Source organism: Manduca sexta, chromosome 14 (assembly GCF_014839805.1).
Source record: "Manduca sexta isolate Smith_Timp_Sample1 chromosome 14, JHU_Msex_v1.0, whole genome shotgun sequence".
In the NCBI taxonomy this organism is placed as follows: Eukaryota; Metazoa; Arthropoda; class Insecta; order Lepidoptera; family Sphingidae; genus Manduca; species Manduca sexta.
In genome coordinates, this window is record NC_051128.1 from 12370451 (window position 1) to 12391475 (window position 21025).

A 21025-nucleotide genomic window follows, 5' to 3' on the forward strand; every position below is an offset into this window, starting at 1 on the left:
TACACAATTTAAATGTCAAGTTGTCCAACTGATAATTAAAGATTTTCTAAAGGCACTAATGGAAGCTGAGTGAAATCTTTAAGACCAATGAAATTTCTTATATGTGGTGTGGTGGTGAAAAATATTTAAAAATCTTCTACTGGAATATCAACCAAGATACACATTGATAATGTAAAATCGGAGGACTCGGCAATTGCGCATAAAATGCGGGCATATATAATTCCAAATATTTTATATTTTGAGTGCCAGATCGATTTCAAAATTCATCAATTTCCAAAGCTCTGGGTACAAGTCCTTTTAGCAACATGATAAAGTATTGCCAGCAGTGAGGATTAAAATCTGCAACGGACAGACAAATAAAACACCTCTTTCCACAGTAATAATAGTAAACAAAAATTGTTCTTATTCAAATTATTCCAACAAATTACACTACATTACATATATTTACAACCGCTATACATATGATGTGCACTCTGTATTCACATCTCGACTCGTTCTGATACTCACGGGCCCAATCCAATCTCGTTCACTTCGACATTTGTCGCGCTTATAAATATCGATTATTTGTGTCTAAACGATAATTCAGTGTTACGTCGATAAAGTAAAAAAAATCGATACTGAAGCCCGACAAACGTCCAAGACTGGAGCCAGGGGCCAGGTAACACACACTTTGGTTATTCTACTTAATTTATTTATATTAATTTTGGTACGCGTTTCAACAAACGCAATTTATATCCTATATATATAAATATTTATATGAGGCCAATTATAAAGGCTATTTTGTCTTTATACTTTCATTTACCAAAGGCGTTAGCGGTTAGAACAAATGCATCGTGATAAACGAATTACTACATAATTAACTATTCGGAACTATTTTATCGATATCGACAATCGATTTGTGACATTCGCTCTAACCCCTCACACTCCACTGTTGAACTTCCTGTAACAGCCACTGGAACCACACCACCAAGTCCCGCACCCATGTCGAGTCTATATTAAATCACAAGTTATTGGTCTAACGCAAAGCACCGTATGGAAATGTCTCACTAATAGTAACCGTATATAACCGTATGTTATTTAACTTGTCCGACGGTTTCCGGCGCGGGTTCCGTTTTGAAACCGTCTTTGTAAGGTTCGCTTTTGAAACTAGTGTCCGATTGGTTGGAGTTGTCGTTCTGTTTGCCCTCGTCGAAGTATGGCTTCTTGCCCTGGTCCTGCTCGCGCTGCTGGCGGCGGCGCTGCTTGGACCACAGCTCGTGGCAATCCTGCCACGTCGGCAACTCCGGCGCTGCCATTCTGAAATTCAGTCGCCATGTTGTCTATATTGTGACTCACCTTGATGGGAACGCGACGCGCTAGATGCTAGAATATTAGTTGCACACAGGATTAAATAGAGTACGGATAAAGTCAGAATGAAAGATTCCAAGTTGTGCAATGAAAGAACAATATGGTCAGCCATATGTTCCTTTAGGCTGTTGGCATTGTTTCGTCCTTGCATAAATCATAGTATTCTATCACACAGACTACATTGCATAAAAATGATTAAAACAATGGCTAGAGAAATCTGATAAGAAATCTTAGCACTGATGAAATTATATCATTTACAATAGAGACTGGACAATTCGACGTATCGCTTAAAGTTCATCGAAAATCTATGTTGTTTAACATATTTGGAAGAGCTTTGTCACCTGGATATCAACTATACTGAAAGGACATAAAATTAAATTTATATTACTAAAAAAATAAATCTTTCCATAGCTGCTCTGAGACCCAATTCCAAACATTAAACATTTTACAGATTCAAATAAATTATTCCATTTCAAAGCCACACATTAGCACAAACCTATCTTGTAAAGCAACGTTAAAAACTCAAAACAACTCACTGATCAGGCACAACATTCTTCAACCAGGGGCTCTTGAGCGCATCGTCCGCTGTGATCCTCTTATCGGGATCCAGCTCAAGCATGCGGTCCAGCAAGTTCAGTGCCGGCTGCGGCATGAACGCGAACTGCTCGCGCACGCATCGCTTGTGGAACCGCTTGGGCCGCAGCGTGTGCCACAGAGGTAGGTTCACCACGTTGGGCCACACACCTGGGACAGGTGTGCCGCATACCCGCGATATCATCTCTAGTTGCATCATTTCTACGTTCGCCTATGTGGAAAAACAAAATTATTACTAATCGAACGCTATAAAGTAAGCTAGCTATCGTGTTTTATTTCTAGCGTGCGGCTAGTCAATCAAAATCTTGTCACAAAGCTCGATTTTACGTAACTGGCGAGACATTTGTGAATTTGACAGTAAGTCTCAGAGATTTTTAACTGCATTGAGACATTCTATGGCGGTAGTTTTAGGCCATACAAAATTAATTCGCGGTACAATTTTCCACAACGAAATAATGTAGTAGCTATCTAATAATAGATTCTTTAAATTCGCTAGGTATTACCAAACCGGCATATGGCAACACTAACCACAATTTTCAGCAGCTTACAAAATTTTACCCTACTTAATCGACTCCCACAGAATCATACCTGGAACAGGGGGTGTTTAAGAAACAGCTCGCCCAGTATGCATCCCATGGACCACACGTCCACGGCGGGTCCGTACCGCTCCTCGCCGAGCAACAGCTCCGGCGGCCGGTACCACAGCGTGATCACCTTGTTGGTGTAGGGCCGCGCGCGATCCTCCGCAGACCACAGCCGCGCCAGACCGAAGTCGCCGAGTTTTACTTCACCCCTGGAGATTTAGATATGATATTTATACAGGCTTGATAAAGTGACCCCATTGCACCTGATGGTAAGCGAAGTGGGGTCCAAAGACTCGACTCGAGGGAATGGTCCAAAGTACCAAATAGCCGAACGCACTCCCCCCCCCCCTCCTTCTACTCCTAACAGCGCAATCACACTATACTAAACAATTAAAATTTAGTTACGATCGCAATTGCTTCCCTTTGCTTCACCTATCCATGGTAACTTAATTTTCTCCAAGAATTCTTGCTTTAAATTTTTATCACCGTGATATCTTTTTTTATCACATCAGCTAAAGTAAGCCCTTTGCTGAACAATGTAACAACGCCCTCCCTCGACCCTCTCCAAGATTTACACACCAACCTGTTCAATCTTCGTATTTTTTTATTAAATGCATTCGCAACTTCTTACTACCTCTATCAATTTGACCGTTCTTGTTAACTACATCAATATTCCATACAAACTCACTTATTATTCATCAATATATTACTGCACTTGATGTCGCGATGCAGGAAGTTCTTCCTGTGACAGTACGCGAGGCCGTCTAGCAGCTGGCGCATGATGGACGCGTTGTGCGACTCCGTGAAGTCCACCATCTTCGACTCCAGCAGGCCCATGAGGTCGTGGTCCATGTACTCGAACACTAGGTAGAAAGAGCCTTTGTCCTGCAACAAGTAATGAGTTATTTATTTATTATACTTTATTGTACACTAGAGACATAAATCATGGAACAAGAAAAGTGAAAAAACTACAAATGGCGGCCTTATCGCACAAGGCATTCTTTTACAGACAACCATGGGAGGGATATAAGAGAAAACGGAATAATAAGGAGTTATATATTATTGTGAAAGTTAGGCAATATTTTTTTTACTGTCCCCACTGCACCTGATGGTAAGTAGAGTGCGGTCCAATAGAATGTCGACTGACGAGAAATGATTACCCCTCAACACAATTATGCCGGCCTGTTGGCACCAGATATACACAGACTGATCCCGGAACACGACACTCTTACGTGTGCCATGGCGGTTTTAACAACTTGTGTACAGTGGTCACTATCCTGGCGGATATAATATATATCCCACCAAAACCAAACTAGTCAACCAACGATTAATAACCACTGCTGGTTATTCTAGGCAAGAATTGTTGATGTATTTCTATAATTTAAAAAGGTATCAGGATAGGACATAAGGAAGCAATTCATTATAACTCCAGCAATATCCTTGATTATATAGTACGCCCGCCATGTCTTGGCCGAGTTAGTAAGTCACAATACCCACTGTATATCTCGCCACCCGCTAGTCCCCAGTAACACTAGCTTAATTAACCTTACTCTCGACGGGATAATCTCTGTGACATTGATACTTCTCTGAATAAAATCGTCTATACCATGACTACCAAACAAACACCAAATTTTTCTATTGCATAGCCACATCTAGCCAAACCAACACATTACTAACTTCATTCCCAATCTAAAACAACTTCACGCACCTTCCTAAAGTCCATAGCGTCCTGTTTATCGGTGACAATCTCCCTCAGATTCACGATATTCTTGTGGTTGAGCTGTCGAAGGATCTTGATCTCACGCACGGCGGTTATCGGAAAACCTTCCTTCTCGTTTTCAAGGCGCACTTTCTTCAAAGCGACCAGCTGACCTGTGTTCTTGTCGCGTGCTTTGTACACCTGACCGTACGTGCCTTCGCCGATTTGGGTTATTACCTGAAAATTTATAGTACTAGTTTGTTTATTGTGTTAAATTTGGTCTAAAGAAAGTATATAAATGGTACTTTTTTTGTAGAAACTCCACTGCGCTTGATGGTGAGTGAAGTATTCAGAGTATGAATTGATGAGATATGATTATTCCTTGCAATTAATATTCGTGGTAGCTGTACGAAATCGATATGAGAATAAATCGATATGGAAGGTAAACACTACAATGAAATATCTACCTATTTTTCCAATACATGTATTTCTGTAGGAAAGTGTGTAAAGTATGGAATCAGGCAAAAACAGGTTTTTCCAATTAGAGGTACTACTAACCTGGAACCCGTCGACGCACTTCTCGCCCCAGTCTTTCGCGTGGTGCGTTGGCGTCGCTACAGGAACCACCTTCGATCCTCGCCTCTTCAGTATACGTGGCCTTTTTAGTTTTGAACCAGTCTGGAACATCATAATGATTATTGAAATACATAGTTCTTCATACAGTTCGTAAAAAAGTGACTCTTTCAATCTACGACCTGAAGTTAGCCGCGAATAGTATCGCAGTAGTTTACACACTTAATAGTATTGCTTGCGTAGAGGGCGGACTAACTTGCCACCAGCTATAAAGTTTGGCATATTGCTCGTGCTTATATCTAAAAATATTGTATGCACAGGTGGCTGACTTGCAATGATAATTGTGTATACTATTCGAAATCCCCAATCTAAATACTAAATGTAGGTAACATACACCTTGTACTGACAAAAATATTCTGGTTGTAAGCGACGGAATGACTACAGATACCTACTTGACACAGTTTTAAAAATTTAAACAACTGCTGCGCTAATCGTATCGTGACCGCCGACGCGATCAATAAAATTAAGTGCACGAAGTAGAAATTATTTTTAAAAACAATTTTAATGCGTCGACGTGGTTTAAATTACCGCAAAGCCCTGACATATTTAATACTGATAAAGTCAACAAAATGGTTCTATTTTGTAGAACCTAAATTTATAAAGGTAGAACTGAAGTAGAAACATTAAATTACATTGTTGTCCCTCGCGGTTTTCCTGCTGAACACATGCGAGTACTGATCTTGCCGGGAGGCTGGCGGCGGCGTGGACCCGTCCATCTCGTCCGCGCTCAATTCCTCAGAGCCCGGTATCACTGGAAATTGTACTGAAACAAAGAATTTAATTGAATAAAATTTATCGATTGTAAAACGGCAGTTGCCGTGGCACAATAACTGACATACTTATGGTAACATCAAATCAAATGAACGGATTCGCAAATATTATTTGGGATCAGGTTTTTTAAACGGTGTAAGGTATATGACATAAGTATTTTATTTAAGTGTTGATTCTAATACAAAGTTTTAGGGCTAGTGTAGATGTGGCAGAGCGCTGCGTAATTTTTTTACTGCCAAACTATTATCGACGTTGTCTTCATTGAAATAATATTCCAAATCCATTAAACCAAGAAATAACTACATTACATTGTTATGTTAATTGATTTTGAATATTATTTCAAGGAAGACAACGTCGACAATAGTTTCACAGTAAAAAAAATCTCTGCGCTGCGTTCCGCCATACATACGCCGGCCCTTAGATATATCAAATATCGAATAGAAAAGTATTCAAATGCTAGGTGAATATTTACCAGGCGGCATAGGTAAGTTCATGATGCCGGTCCGCTTGGGTTTTTCGGGTTTCTTGACAGGGCTGGGCGACGGAGTGCTCAACGGACTATCGTTAGCAAGCGTCTTCAGGTCTTCAACCTGAAAATATATATAAAAAAATATATATATCTTTTATTGCCTCCGTGGTGCATCATGTCGTAAAGTATTAAGACGACTTCATAGGGTCCAATCTATAGAACAGAATTCAATATTCATACATATTGTGAAGGTCTGAGTTCGATTCCTGATCACACAATATCTATGAAGACCGATAGATTATCAATATATATTCTCACATTTCTTAAAAACAGAATTATCTAAGAATTTACAACTCCTGCAACAGTGTTTGTGATTACCTGTGTATTGGGCGGCATGGGTAGTTTGGTGAGGCTCTTGGGCTTGGTGGGCGGCGGCTGGCTGTTCTGCTGATAGACGCCGTCCACCACGCTGCCTCCCACCTTGGGCAGCGGCGGCAGCGGCGCCACCGACGCCACCGACGCCACCAGCGCGGCCGGCGGCGACGGCGGAGATGGCAGTTTCTGGAGATTATATAAATATGTATATCACTACATAGTATAAAACAAAGTCGCTTTCTCTGTCCTTATGTGTGCTTAAATCTTTAAAACTACGCAACGCATTTTGATGCGGTTTTTTTTAATAGATAGAGTGATTCAAGAGGAAGGTTTATATGTATAATAATAACATCCATTAAATAGTCAGCATTGCATCCGTGCGAAGCCGGGGCGGGTCGCTAGTTATATGATAAATTAATAGGTTATTTTAGAAATGTTATCTATAAATTAACTTAGTTTACTGGTTGGTCAGTGAGCGAACTGATCAGCCCTTCACCTTGGGGAGAGGGTGGGTCACGAAATATTCACAGACTGCTAATGTTTGCAACGTCTACAGCGACGCAGGATAAATAAGCCGAAATGCCAGCCTTCTTTGATACATGAGCTACACTTTATTATCTTAGCCTAACGTATTTGGCAAAGTTGACTTACCTTATATACCGCCACCACCAATAAACAAAAATAAATTATAAATATCAATATTGTTTATAATTGCTTATCTGTCAAACTATAAAATCTGGTCTAAATAAGTCCTACTCGATCCATCCAACATACCTCAACGACACGGGTCTCCTCGGGCCCGTTGGTCTCGGGCGCGGGCGGCGGCGCGGGCGCAGGCGGCGCGGCGGGCTGCGGCGGTGTCGGCGCAGGTACAGGCGCGGGATCAGCAGGTGGCGGTTGTGGTTGCGGTGGCTGTGACGGTTGAGGTGTTTGCTCCTGCTCGGGCACGGGTATGTCCGCCACCTCTAAAACAGTGTCCTTACTCGCCTCGCCGTTCTCTTTCGATACCTAAGTGATCAGACGATTTATAACATTTATTAAACTCTGTTGTACATATGTTATTATCAACAAAATGAACATCATCTAAAATTGCGACGACGAAAAACTACTTTTAAATATGGCTTCAAAAGTAGAAAACACTACCAAGGATGCGAATCTAACACGATAAAAAACCTCCTTGCTAGTTAAAAATATAACTTTTTTTATTGCTTTGAATGACGAGACAAGCTTGCCTTTCGCGTGATGGTAAGCAATACGACCGCCCATAAACAGTAGAAACACCATCAAACATCTTGAATTATAAAGTATTTTTTAGTATTCCACTGCGCTCGCCATCCGAGACATGGGATGTTAAGTCTTATTGTCCAGTAGTTACACTAGCTACAATATTCTTCAAACCAGGGGCCTTATTCTCTATCCCGCACGTTATTTTAACAGTGCGTAACAAGCACGTAACACAACGCATCATGTTTAGGACTATAGAAATTTGGCTTACAGAATACCATTCCACGCACATTTCTCGAAGATAACATGACACGGCCGCGTTACGCGTTTACACTATCATACAGAATAAGGGCCCAGAACATAACAGCGACTACACACTGCTACTTGGCAGCAGAAAGACTTTGCGGTGGTACCTACCCAGGCGGACTCTCACATATGAGAGACCTACCATGAGTTCATAACTAGGGTAACTTACCGGTGTGGCTGTGTCGACAGTCGTGTTCGATAACTCGTCTATGGTCAGTATCTCCGGATTGTTTATGGATGTGCTCACAGAAATCGCGCCCTGCGACTCCTCTTCTTTCTGATGCAGTATTTCCTGTAATTTCTGTAAATGTGGATGAGTATTAAAAGCAATTAAAATCATAAAAAGCGGCTACAAAAATGAAATAAAAATAACAAAAAATAATAATGCATTAAAAAAAAAACAAAAATTTACCAAATAAATTTTCCTGTCCTTTTATGAAGTTGGTTAAAAATATAACCCATTCATAAAATTTGGCAATAGGTTCAAAAATTTATTGGTCATTCTTATGAGTCTAGTCTTGCTTATGAGCAGTAGTTACTATGACAACACAAATAAACAGCAGCTATATCTAAAGAACTACCAAATTATATCACAGCAAAAACCCAACCTTGTGACCTCTAGCATACAGCTAATATAAAAAAAAATAGTATGCACCTATTTATGTGACTAAGAATGTGGTTCTACTAATATCAACCATACTAGTAATAATAATAGGTTGAATTTAAATTGGTTTCTAATCACTTACCTGAGCCCTCTTGTGTTTATCCTTGACTAGCTCCGCAAACAGGCTGGTGTCGCTGATCTTCTCTTTGAAGTTTATCCTGCGCTGCAACAGCGAGGGTGGGCTCGGCGACTCGTGCTTACTTCTGCAACGTCACATATTATCTGTTTCGTTCAATACATACGTCTCAGTGGCGCAGTTGTATTGCATGCGAGGTACGGACACCGCTCTAAGATTCCGAATCTTGCAAAATAGGGTATTTGACTTATTTGTATTTATCAAACAGAAGAAATCATTAAAAACTGGTGAAAAATCCACAAGTTATTCCATTGAAACTGTATAGTAGGGGTGTCTAAAAATAGAAAAGGGACAAAATATTTGCATGTGACGTCAGCGGGAATTACGATGCGCGCAAAAGAAAGAGATGGAGCGATATCCCTACTCCACGCCCACTCCTACACGTAGCAATATTTTAAATATGAATTACTGCTTCAATTCTTATCGCTTTTTAATACTGTTTTTCACAAAAGAAGTTATTTTTTGTACTAATTGATGTTACAAATAAAAAAATGCACAAATCAAACATAGTCAAATACCCTATTATATTATTAGATTTCTCTGGTCAGACAGATCAGACAAGAGTTCCGAATGAGTTCCAGATCTGACGACAGGCTCGCCCCCTATCACATCATAGGCACTGAACACATTTGGTAAAAGCGGGTGCTCTTGATGCATCCCTTCCTGAATTAAGGTGTTATTAAGTGTTGTGTGCAGTTTGTTACTTTTGTCATCTTGTTTAGTAAATAGACATATAGCGACGCAGCGATCGTAGTACACGCAAAACTATATGATGAAATAGACTGTTAACGCAATGTCTTTAATGCGAAGCCAAACTGATCCTATCTAGTGTAAGCCTTCAAGCATGATCTGCCCAGAATGTAATAAGAGTCACGCAGATAGTCTTACCAACTAACATCGTATTAGGGCATCGACTGAATAATATTTTCCAAAAGATATAATATTGATTTGTGAGTACGTTACCTGTGTTTGTCCCTCGAGGAGTCTCCGTGCCGCGTCCGATGCCGCGGCGGCGACACGCTGGAGTCCCGCCGGCGCATGCGCGACACAGACCGCCGCCGCTTCATCGAGTTGCGACTGTTTGATCTACGCGTTACGGTAACACATACATTGTTTTTTATACTGGCAGGACAAAGTGACTCCACTACACCTGGGGCCTTATTCTCTATCCCGCACGTTATTTTGACAGTGCGTACCAAGCACGTAACACAACGCATTATGTTTAGGACTATAGATATTTGGCTTACAGAATACCATTCCACGCACATTTCTCGAAGATAACATGACACGGCCGCGTTACGCGTTTACACTATCATACAGAATAAGGGCCCTGATGCTAAATAGAGTGAGGACTAGATAATATACTTGACTGATGAGAGATTTAGACCCGCCTGGTACATACACAGGCTGATCCCGGAACGTGACACATTTGCGTCGGCCATTAGGGCGACTGCTAACACCTTGTATACTTTGGAGGTTAGGGGCCGTTCAAGTATTACGAAACGCAATTTGGGGGGAGGGGGTTTGGAGAACGTTACGATGCGTTACAGGCGCGGGACGGAGTTCTCGTACAAAGCGTTATGTAACATTGTTTTTTTTTTGTTATTTTAAATCAACAAAGGTATTTTAGCGATTTTCCGGCATTTTGCGTAAAATAGTTGTGAATATTCCAAAAAAAAATGTCACTTCAGAGTTACATAACTTTTGGAGGGGAGGCCAGGGGCGTACAGGAAAACGTTACGGCGCGTTACATGAAGGTATGAGGGGGTCAAAAATCTTCAAAAATTGCGTTACGTAATACTTGAACGACCTCTTATCCAGGCGGATACATATATCCTACCACCAGCAATCCTCTCAACGTTCGAAACTATCGTTAGTCCAGCGATGTTGGTAATGACTAGTGTCCAGTAGAATAGAGAACGTGGCCGAGTGTCGGTGTACTGACCTGTGCGTGGGCTTGGTGTCTCAGGGTATTATCCAGTAGAAAAGGTAAGGGATGGGTGGGTGGCAGTGTACTGACCTGTGCGTGGGCTTGGGGTCGCGGTCGCGGTCGCGGTGGCGGTCGCGGCTGTGGTGGCGGCGTCGCGAGTCGCGGCGGCGGTGGCGGCGCGGCGAGTCGCGCGCGCGCTCCACGGGCGAGTCTGCGGGGCCAACGCGCACACTCACTATAACCACCACCGCACACTCAATGGAGATGCTTTATACTAAGGCGGCCAACTTTATACTAGCGGTTTCTTGCAGCAATTTATTACGCAAGAACTTACGGATGCATTAACACTAGCGGCAACGTAACCACTGCAAGCTAAAATTTGCAGTAGTCAGCTTGCCGTATTTGTTTCCACGGTCAAAAATTATTGCGGAAGTCGACATCTGCAAGTTTTTTTTGCGAAAGTAAACCGCATAAAAATTCGAGTAATTTTGCAATTATTTATAAATTGTTGTATGGTCCCGTAAAGGACTTCTTATAAAGTTGAGCGCCTTGGTTATGATAATGATAAATGACCATGAGTAAAAAAAAGTAACAAAAAAAAACTTATATTGAGAAGAATCTACATAATATAAAATTATGTGTATTGTGTGATAACCAACAAAGGTTTCGTAAATGAAGTCCAGGGCCACCTTTTGGTGAATGGGGTCCAATTAGTGTCGGCAAAAGACGATCTCTCGCCAGTCGACACAAATATGCCGGCTTGCTCAAAACTGGATATACACAAGCTGATCCCGGAACACGACTCACTTACGTGGGCCACTATGGTGGGTTTTACACTTTCATTAGTGGTCGCTAACGAGCGGACATAGTCGTTCAATGAATTCGTTATAGAGTACCTACCTGGTACCATAATGGGTGACGGCATCGGGTGCTGTTCGTGCCAGTACTCGCGGCGCGGGCGCACGTACTCGATCTCCGGGTCCGAGTCGATGGTGACCGTCTCGTTGTACGGCGGCGCTGCTGGCGTGTGAGGCGTCGTAGACTTCTGCCGCCTTCTATAATGAATATAGGATTAGTATGTTTATTGCTTTGTTGTAAGGATTATTTTTCAATGCACAGCCGTTTTCAACAAAAGAACATTTTCGTTCTTCGATCTGATCCCCATAGCCAATTCGTATAAGTCATTTGTGAGTATGTGATAGAACTTTTGTTCTGATTGGTCCATTTTAGAGATAGATAGAAGCGATTGATCGTTTGTCGAACGACGGATGGTCTTCTCAAAAATATCTCTTAAGAAATTTAATTAGAGCAGGAAAGGAAAAGCAGCACCAAACTCAACTTCCCTCTTAGTAGAGGAGACCCGTACCTAGCAGTGACATAGTATATAATACAGGGCTGATATTAACCTTAATTTCCCTTAAACCTTCACACTTTCAGTACTCAGATGGTCAAACACCCGTAGATCCCATCTTCCCTCCATGAGACTACTTTTACCAACTACCAAAAAAGGTAATGTCTGATGAATATTCAGATGGTAACTTATATCTAGTTTAATACTATGAAATCTAAACTGCTGCATTCATTATTTACATAGCATACACATAAATTCCATGATGTTAAAAAATCCATCATAAAATATAAATATTTTAATGTGCTGGACAAAACTTTTTAATTCTATAAATGCTATTACAATGAAGACTCCATGCATGTTAGTTATTAATTTTAATAAAGCAATTCTTTTGCGAATTGAGATGGATGTTTAATGGTACAAGAAGTTCTTGACCAGCGGGAGCGACGCGACGGTGAGCCGGCATGCATGCATATCACGCCCCATTCCATATGGGTAGGTAGAGACAACGGACTGGCACTTTCCCCAATTCTGTTACAAACTTCGATGCAGCATCTTTTTTACATTACTCACTGGTTTTCAATATAGTAAAATTATGCAGACTTTGTCTACCTTTAACAGCATTAGCATGAATAAGTCACACCAGGCTAGTGACAGTCCAACTGGGTTGCATTAAAATGTGCAAACACACCTCTCTCCACTAATCCCTAACCATTGACAGCGCAATTGCAATATTTCTGTTCTTATGTACACATATTCGGAAGAGAACACTAATATCTGGACACTGGACATCATCAACATATAGCAGCCATTTAACCCAGTTTTTGGCTTGTCACACTTTTTTATTATCTTAGGCAAACGAGAAAGCGTTCTACCTGATGGTAAACCGCATCCGCCGCCTATACTTTGCAAAGCCATAGGCACAGCCAAGCCGTTGCCTATCGGGAACTGAGCAATCTATTAAGCCTCGTTTAAAAGAGAATTCATAGCACTCGGGAAACATCTGTCTTCAGCCAGGTCACCGGGTAATGCTAAAAAACCGTTTCGCCGCTCCCGCCTTCAAGATCGCATATGTAATGAAGAGCTATTTACCGCGCCGCTACCGCCGTCACAGCGAGCTCGCACCCGGCCCGATGTCGCTTCGGACGAGAGTGCTGCCTACAAGTTGTTAATATCCTTCACCAAACCATTCAAAATGGAATGTTAGTAACTTATTCGATTTCAATAGAATTTATAAAAAAATGTAAACAAGTGTATCGAAAGCCCGCATAGAACATGAAATACGACTTTAATTATTTGTTCTAAATTACATATTTCATTGGCTCCCAACATTAACGAGGTAACAGCGCATCTGATGGTAAATGGTCCACCCATAAACGTTAGCAAAGCTAAGCCTTTATCTACAGTAATAAAGCTTTTTAAAAATCGTTTGAAGAAATCAAAAATAAATCATGAATACATGTTTGTTTACATTTTATTAAAGTCCTATTGAAACACATTACAATCATCATCAGCCTTTGCCGTAAACTACTTGAGCGCGTGATAGTAATATAAAGCAATGCGACGAATGACGCTCAATAAAAATTCTACAAACATCTCATGTCCTGATTTTATTAAACCGAAATAAATTTCCTCAAGTAAGCCTGCGTATGTTATAATAAAATGCATTTAAAAAAAAATATTGTGTAACTTTAACATTATTTAACACGATGTTACGATTTAAAAATCCGTTTGTTTTATATAGTATCACACGATCCGTGAAAAGAAAATAATATATAAGTATGAAAATAATTAAAAATACAATTTGACCAAAAGCGGTCGAATGGGCCGAACAGCTCTAATTGGAGATGAAACTGATTTTGTTACATAAATGATCAAGTGGTATTGTATTTATTTGTAATACTCACAACTTTAAACTCATGTACAAACCAATAAAATAATAGTACTTAATAAGTTTATTTGTATTTTTTATATATTCCAATTCACCCCTTCAGGCTTATAACCTATTTCAACCCAATTAACGTTAGCGGTTTTTGATCATAAAATAATATAGGAGTTGCAAAAGCTAAGCGTGAATAAAAAAAATGGTAATGCAAGATTTATTGGAGGGAATTTGGGCTGTTTGGGTCCATGCCAGTCGTAATTTTTTATCACAGTGTAAAAGAAAACAAAAAAAAAACAACGTAATATAAAACCCCCAGAATTATTCCAAAAGCATTTCTAGGACCTTAGACAAAGATATCTTTCTTCAATCGTTAACACTAAAGGAAATAAAAAAAAACATGCGAATGACATATTCTTGGGATATTGCTTGGATATAATTAGCTCACTATTACAAAATAGTATGTTATATTTGATGTGCAAATTAAATTATACATCACATGAATCGAACTGTCTTTCCATATACAGCCAATAATCCCACAACATAAATAAAGGGGGAACCACGAATTATTTGTCTTCTCTAATTTTTAACGTGAAAATTTTAAATTTCGCAATACAAGTAAAAACAACATAGGACCTTGTCACAGTGAGCCGCGATACCTCATTCCCAAAAACTTTTTGTTTTCTATAGCATTAATGATTGTAAAATGGCATTTCGTCTAAGCCCCCGTTATTAAAGCATACTACAGTTGATCCAACTACACTACGATTCCACTCGTTTCTGAAATACACTTCTAACTACAAAAAAGAGGCGAAACATCACTCAAGGGGAAACAGAATTTAAATATTTTAGAATTATAATGTATAGAATTTACTTATACATTATTTAAAAGTAAGCTTCGATAACAATTTTGATGGATCATCCCTTAAAACATCTTATATTTTCGCCCCCTAAGTGATATCCGCCCCTATAACTATACGTATAAAGGCTGACTATATATTACCTTTGAAATCTGCAATAGGGTACTTCTGCAAAACATTTGTCAAACATAGATGCAAAATAAAAATTGTTACATTCATAAATAGCTTACACTTTCATTCCATTATGATACGTTTCCAATCAGCTAGGTTTGATGTTCGATGGCAAAAACTTATTTCTTTGTGTGAGAGTCAGGACTATGTGTGACTTGCGTGTTTTTATCAATACCGTTTGTTAAATAACATAATATTAAAAACAAGTCTATATGCATATTTAAATAACCACAAATATGTATACATTTATATTTAACTAATAAAAACATTGACCAAGAGTTAACATTTTATTTTCGTGGGATGCATAGAATCTTCTAGATTTGTCTAGAAAAGTAAGTTTCCCTTTTAAGGAGACACGTAACATCTACCTTACTTCCAAGTAGGATCTAACTCAGCCCATACGGACTTACGTAACTGCAATGTTTTCACGTTTGTGCGCCAGTAAGGGCATAAATTATGCAAATAGGTGAAAACTGGCGAAATTTAAATAAAAACCCATTTGTAACCGAAGTTAATGGATTATTGATATTTAAATACACTATACGCGCATTGATGTACGATGTCAGGGTCATCCGAAGGTCAAAAAGGCCTTGAACCTTTCAAGGACACGATAATATAAGAACCACACAGTTATAGCGTGTAAAATCTATACAAAACCATCACGCCTTAATTCCCGATGTAGCAGGCAGATCTGCAACCCGCACTTTTCGAATGTATATTCCGTTCCATGATAGGTGCACTAATTGCTCCTCTGTCTAATGCTTTAGTAATAAAACGCGTGAGTGTTTGGTGTATACATAAGAGAAATTCTATAGCTGCTGTGACCAAACGTGTTTATAACAAATACCGTTTCACGCACGTTGTTTTATGTTAATTAGCGAATTATAACTGTGAGAATGCGCACAAACATATTTAATATCATAGGTTTATGAGTAAAACTTTTTGTTACATCGAGTTTGGCTAGTGGTACGAGGTTTGATTTCTTTGATGGGCACGAGAATTTAAATGCATTGATTTTAAATTTGCGCTGGTATGGGATATTTCGCTCCTTATAAGCTCAGCGATGTCCATGTTGACTAGCAAATTGGTCGCGTGACAATAACCGCCGTTGCCTATTCAACAGTAACCCAGAAATTTTATTTACAAAGTTAAACGCATTGTATGACTTGGCATTCTGAAATATTATGAGTTAGTTTTATCACCCACCAATAATACTACAATATCCAATAAGAACTATTTAAAAAGCCATGTTTATTATATCTGCATGTACTTTTGTTAAATAGGCTCCGATATGGCGATAGGCTCGCCCCATCACGTCATGGGACGGAACACACACAACGAAAAATAACTCCTCTGGTTATATATCTACCCAACTCTTCTGGGATGATGGCATTATATTGTCTTGATAAATTTTCTAAAATATAAAACCAAGTCTCGATGTATAATTTAACGACTAATTAAACCGCGAAAGGCCTTGAAAATACTTGTTACACATTTTTAAGTTTATTGATTAAAAATACTCACTGGAATGCCTTGGGAATTGTATTGAGCGCAACATGATACGGAAATGATCGCGAGCTTTGGGTGTGAAGTTGCACGTCTGCCTACCCAGTGGAATGCACAGGCGTGATAGTAAATATACTATAAAAAAATTGTTCAAACTAAACCATTGAATTCAAGACGGGCGATTCACCCGCTTCGCGTAAAATCGCTGGTATACTATGACAAGGTTCTATGTTATATTTAATGGGAGAATTGAATTGTATATATCACATTATTCTAAATGTTTTTCTGTGAAAATTTTCAATAATTCCGAAAGATAACTAAAAGGAACTATGAACTATTGTCCTATCTAATTTTTACAAACATTTCAAAATAAAATTTCAAAATATTTTCAACATAAATTTAAATATACGTAAGCCCTTGTCATAGTGATGTCACTTTTACCCTTGACAGTAGAAAAACTACCCAGTGTTGTGCATGGAATACACTGCATTCATAACTGAGACATAAGTTGTTAAGTCACACAGTGCATTGACTAAAGTCTTAGGAAAAGCATTTGGCTCCTTCCCATAGGCCTAGTTAATAAGAATGTTACCACTCGTGAATAACTATCAATTTAGAAGATAGCCATACATTACGTGATGAAGAAAGTACTTCAGCGGATGAACTAGGCAACTATGACGTCACTAATGCAACACAAAATTGATTATACGCTTTAGCGTGGGAGTAATAACAAATATCTGTTGCCATGGTAACACTTGAAATTATTAACATCACCATGTTACTTACAAGGACAATAATTATTATTGACACGCTTCAAAAGGTCAAGAAACTAGAGTCAATATGTGAAAGTTTCTAGGATTCCATTTTATATAAAAATCAAAATGTTGACATCATTTTAAGCTTTTTGATGTATTTCCGAAGACAAGGGTCCAACAACAGTGATTTATATCCACACCAGGAGGAACCACACGGGAAACACTAGCTTTCAAATAAAAACAATAATCAGCAAAATCGGTTCACCCAGTCAAAAGTTCTGAGGTAAAAAACATTAAAAAAAATTACAGTCGAATTGACAACCAACTCCTTTTTTTTAAGTCAGTTAAAAAGATAGACTGACATTCAAAATAAAACGATACAAAACCTCTAGAATTCAAACGTCTTAACAGTATGAACTATGAGTTAAGACATATATAGGACAGGATGTTGCACGAATTAGATAAGGTGATATGCTAAGAAATATCAACTTCTATGTAGTTCGCGTGACGTAATCAGTGTATGACCCCTAACAATTTATTTTCTAAGTGATTATTTACATATTTTTTTTTACAATAGTAATAGTTACCTAATCGCTCAATATTTATATTTGTTTATAAACAAAATTAATTGAATACTTATTGTCAAAAAAAACGATAATCTGCTTACTAAAACTTAATTGCAACCAGCACAGCACTCTTCAAATTCTATTCAGAAATCATTTAAATTCCGTCACACAATTAACATTAGATAATAGGCCAATAGGGTTCATTATCGCAACTTCAAGATATCACCACTAGGTCAATAAATTATGGGTGTATGGCTAAGTTATAACTATACAATGTCGCAATTCTTGAAAAAATGTGCGACACTTTCAGCAGGTTTTAAAATGCATTTTGAATCGTAATTGATATGACTTCGTTCAAATGAGGCGATTAATATGCGTTTTTTAAAACGCGCTTTTACAATAACAAAAAGCCTTTACATGCGTTTTTATAAAACAAGTGTGACGTGCATCAACCAACTGTATTTGAACGCGTTCTAGTCTCATTTTAGCTTACACCTAAGATTTTTATCAGAACTTTCAAAAATATAATTTATTTTGATAAAATAAGAAATCAAAATGCATTGCAAATATAACACTACATTCGGTTTTGTACGTCAGTATGTGCCGGTCATACGACCTGAGTACATCTGCAAGTCCTATGAGTGTTCAATAAATGTGTTGAATTTGAATTGCATGTAGACACGGTATGTCTTCATTATATGCATGTCCTTTTAGAGACCATTCACACGATACGACGTTCGACGCACGTTTTAAATATGCGTTATCTTACCTGGCAACTTTAAACTTATGAGCAACTACTTATTTCTGGCAACTAATAGTGATAAGATGGCTCATGGATGGATAAAATACTCAATCGATGCAACCAAATTAGAATAAACGTATTGTAACATGATGTTCTAACATGCCAACCTACATTACAAAGGTAATAAGCGTTTCGACGCGCGTAGCAGGCTTTTTCATGTGAATGCGCTCTTAGGATCAATGCAGTATGTGGTGTGTGAATGTATTCGAACTTAGCAACAACAACCTTGATTTTTTAATTTATTTTTGAAGGAAATAAGTGTCTGTTGGATTTTGTATGGGCATAATATTTGTTAGTTTGTAGCTTCATGCGAAATTATGTGTAGGAGCAACATGGCTTTCTATTAAACATTATTTACACAAAACAAATAATAATCATTGCCTACTTACTGAAAAGAAAAACATTACATGAAACATGAAATGGGGAATAACAATAAACATAAATTAAAGTAAAGATTTGTCACATAAAGCATTACAGATAATTCAACAAATAAAATCAGATTAATGATTATAATGCTCACTTATTAGTTCATGCTTTTAATATAATTTTTAGTTGATTTAGTTCTATAATGAATATTAAATAGGTACCTGAGGGGTGGTGATCTCTCCCGGTGCGGTGTGTAAGGCAGCACATTGTGATGCAGTGAAGGCTCTCTATGGGTGACTCGTATGTGTCGAGGCGAGACGTCATGACGGTGCAGTGGCGGTGTGGTCGGCGACACTGGCGAACAAGACCCATTGCGAAGAGGTGATGAGGCCTTCTCCCATTCACTGATCGGCACATGCTGATACCTCTGTGGAGTAGCCGCTCTCACATTAGCTTCTTCGGGCACATTGTCATCTGGAGAGACACTCTCCAGACTTGCAGATCTCGACCGATGCTTAGACTTCTTTTTCTTTTTCTTCTTATCTTTCTTCCGCTTCTCTTTTTTCTTTTTGTACCTGCCGTGTTCATCATATTCTGGGTCCGGTTCGTATTCGATCACGGCGCGTCGCTTCCGCGATACTGTTGATGAAGAATCTCGTGTGAGACTATAATCGTCGGTAACTCTCCGACTGGTCGTCGTAACAGATATAGTTTTGTTGTCAACAAATGTTCGAATGGAGTGAGATTTTCTCGTTCGGTCGAGATCATCAGCGATGTGTCGACTGATCGAGCTGGCCTCACTGTCAATCTCACCAGCCTCTGGGGCCGAGAGGGCCTCCGAGCTGACGTCCGAGTACTCCACCAGCCGCTTGTGAGAGTTGGACGTGGCGAACGACTGTTCATGACCACCACTCGGCGGAGTTCTGTGCTTCCTGTGCGAATGCTTCTTGTGTTTCTCCTTGTGGTGCTTGCCGTGTCGCTTGTCATAGCCTCGGTCCATGGTGGCTCGGAGGGCGGCGCCCCCGCCCGTCGCCAACTTGTCACATTACATCAACTGCGACAGAATACGTGACCGATTACCAAGGACCGTTCCTTAAAACATATAAAACAAATTACATACCTATGTACATAATATACATTACTTTTATGCGTATGAAATAATCACACGTGACTAAAGTATAAAATCACTAGTCTACGTTACGAAGTTTAAGGTACAACTAACTGTTTGTTTTGATCAAACTAATTACTGTCAATGTAAATTTTCACTAAGTACTAGTACTACGGTAATCAGGCGGAAAGCGAATACTAATTTATGCAACTATATATACTGCATATACGATGCTTTGGAAATTTCTCATTGATAATTACAAAATATTTAATGATTCTATTTAACATTTTTCTGCGATTTAAAAAGTTGTGAACGCTATAAATAAGTTGGTCGCAATTAAATAGTCATAGAATAAGAAAATGAACGTCACGAACACAGCATGCAATAATAAACTTAACAAATAACACTTACCTTAGAAATTAACGGACGTGCGTCCGTCTCAGGCACAACAATTTCTTTTTCAATAATATACGATTTGTATAAGCTAAGGTTTAGTTTTCTGTATTTCTTATAGTTTATGCAAGTTTTCTTTCGCTAATATATTGTTATCTTAATTCTTTAGATTTTTAATAGTCTTATTTCGCTAATCATTATCATGAAGAGCGCATTATTCATAGAATTACATCGGATTTATTTTAGGACTGTGAACGTCGATTTCAGTCAGCCATTTGCTTTTTCATTCATTTTCTTTCATCATCTCATAGTGATGTTTTAGTCATACTAGAGTATGCGGTAGGCGAGTTAAGATTTCAATTTAACACTAAATCGATTACGTTAATTTTCAATTTTAAAATTATTGCCAAATAAGTTATCATATTGGTACCGGCGCATATATTGATATCGTATAGTAAAAACAGTAACTAAGGTTTTAATTTATTATCAAAATCGATATTCAAATTAAACTCATATTGGTTTGAAACAGATAAATT

The 21025-nt window shown here is 38.8% G+C and overlaps 1 protein-coding gene across 10 annotated transcripts; it reads right to left on the reverse strand.

The window, feature by feature from the left end:
- Positions 1 to 252: 252 nt before the first annotated feature.
- On the reverse strand, positions 253 to 20792 carry LOC115445245 (cyclin-dependent kinase 12). Of its 10 annotated transcripts, none has more exons than XM_030171461.2 (19): positions 20508 to 20792; positions 19802 to 20042; positions 19210 to 19627; positions 13173 to 13238; positions 11633 to 11787; positions 10823 to 10967; positions 9766 to 9888; positions 8749 to 8869; positions 8172 to 8303; positions 7247 to 7480; positions 6476 to 6658; positions 6101 to 6218; positions 5490 to 5620; positions 4783 to 4902; positions 4234 to 4461; positions 3214 to 3410; positions 2530 to 2734; positions 1884 to 2152; positions 253 to 1296 (listed from the first exon to the last, which is right to left on the reverse strand). In XM_030171461.2, the coding sequence occupies exons 2-19, from the start codon at positions 19986 to 19988 to the stop codon at positions 1074 to 1076; spliced, it is 3255 nt and encodes a 1084-aa protein (XP_030027321.1). In that variant the 5' UTR covers positions 19989 to 20042; positions 20508 to 20792; the 3' UTR covers positions 253 to 1073. The 10 variants fall into 10 exon arrangements, with proteins under 10 accessions (XP_030027321.1, XP_030027320.1, XP_030027312.1 ...); XM_030171460.2 differs by having other exon boundaries at positions 19802 to 20080; XM_030171452.2 differs by having other exon boundaries at positions 19210 to 20042.
- Between the last annotated feature and the right edge of the window lie 233 nt (positions 20793 to 21025).

Coding starts and splice junctions, on each gene's coding strand:
- LOC115445245 (XM_030171452.2), bottom strand. CDS start 19,988: ATGGACCGAGGCTATGACAAGCGACACGGCAAGCACCACAAGGAGAAA. Junction 11,788..13,172: donor GTGACGGCGGTAGCGGCGCG/GTAAATAGCTCT, acceptor TATTCATTATAG/AAGGCGGCAGAAGTCTACGA. Junction 6,659..7,246: donor AGGAGACCCGTGTCGTTGAG/GTATGTTGGATG, acceptor TATAATCTCCAG/AAACTGCCATCTCCGCCGTC.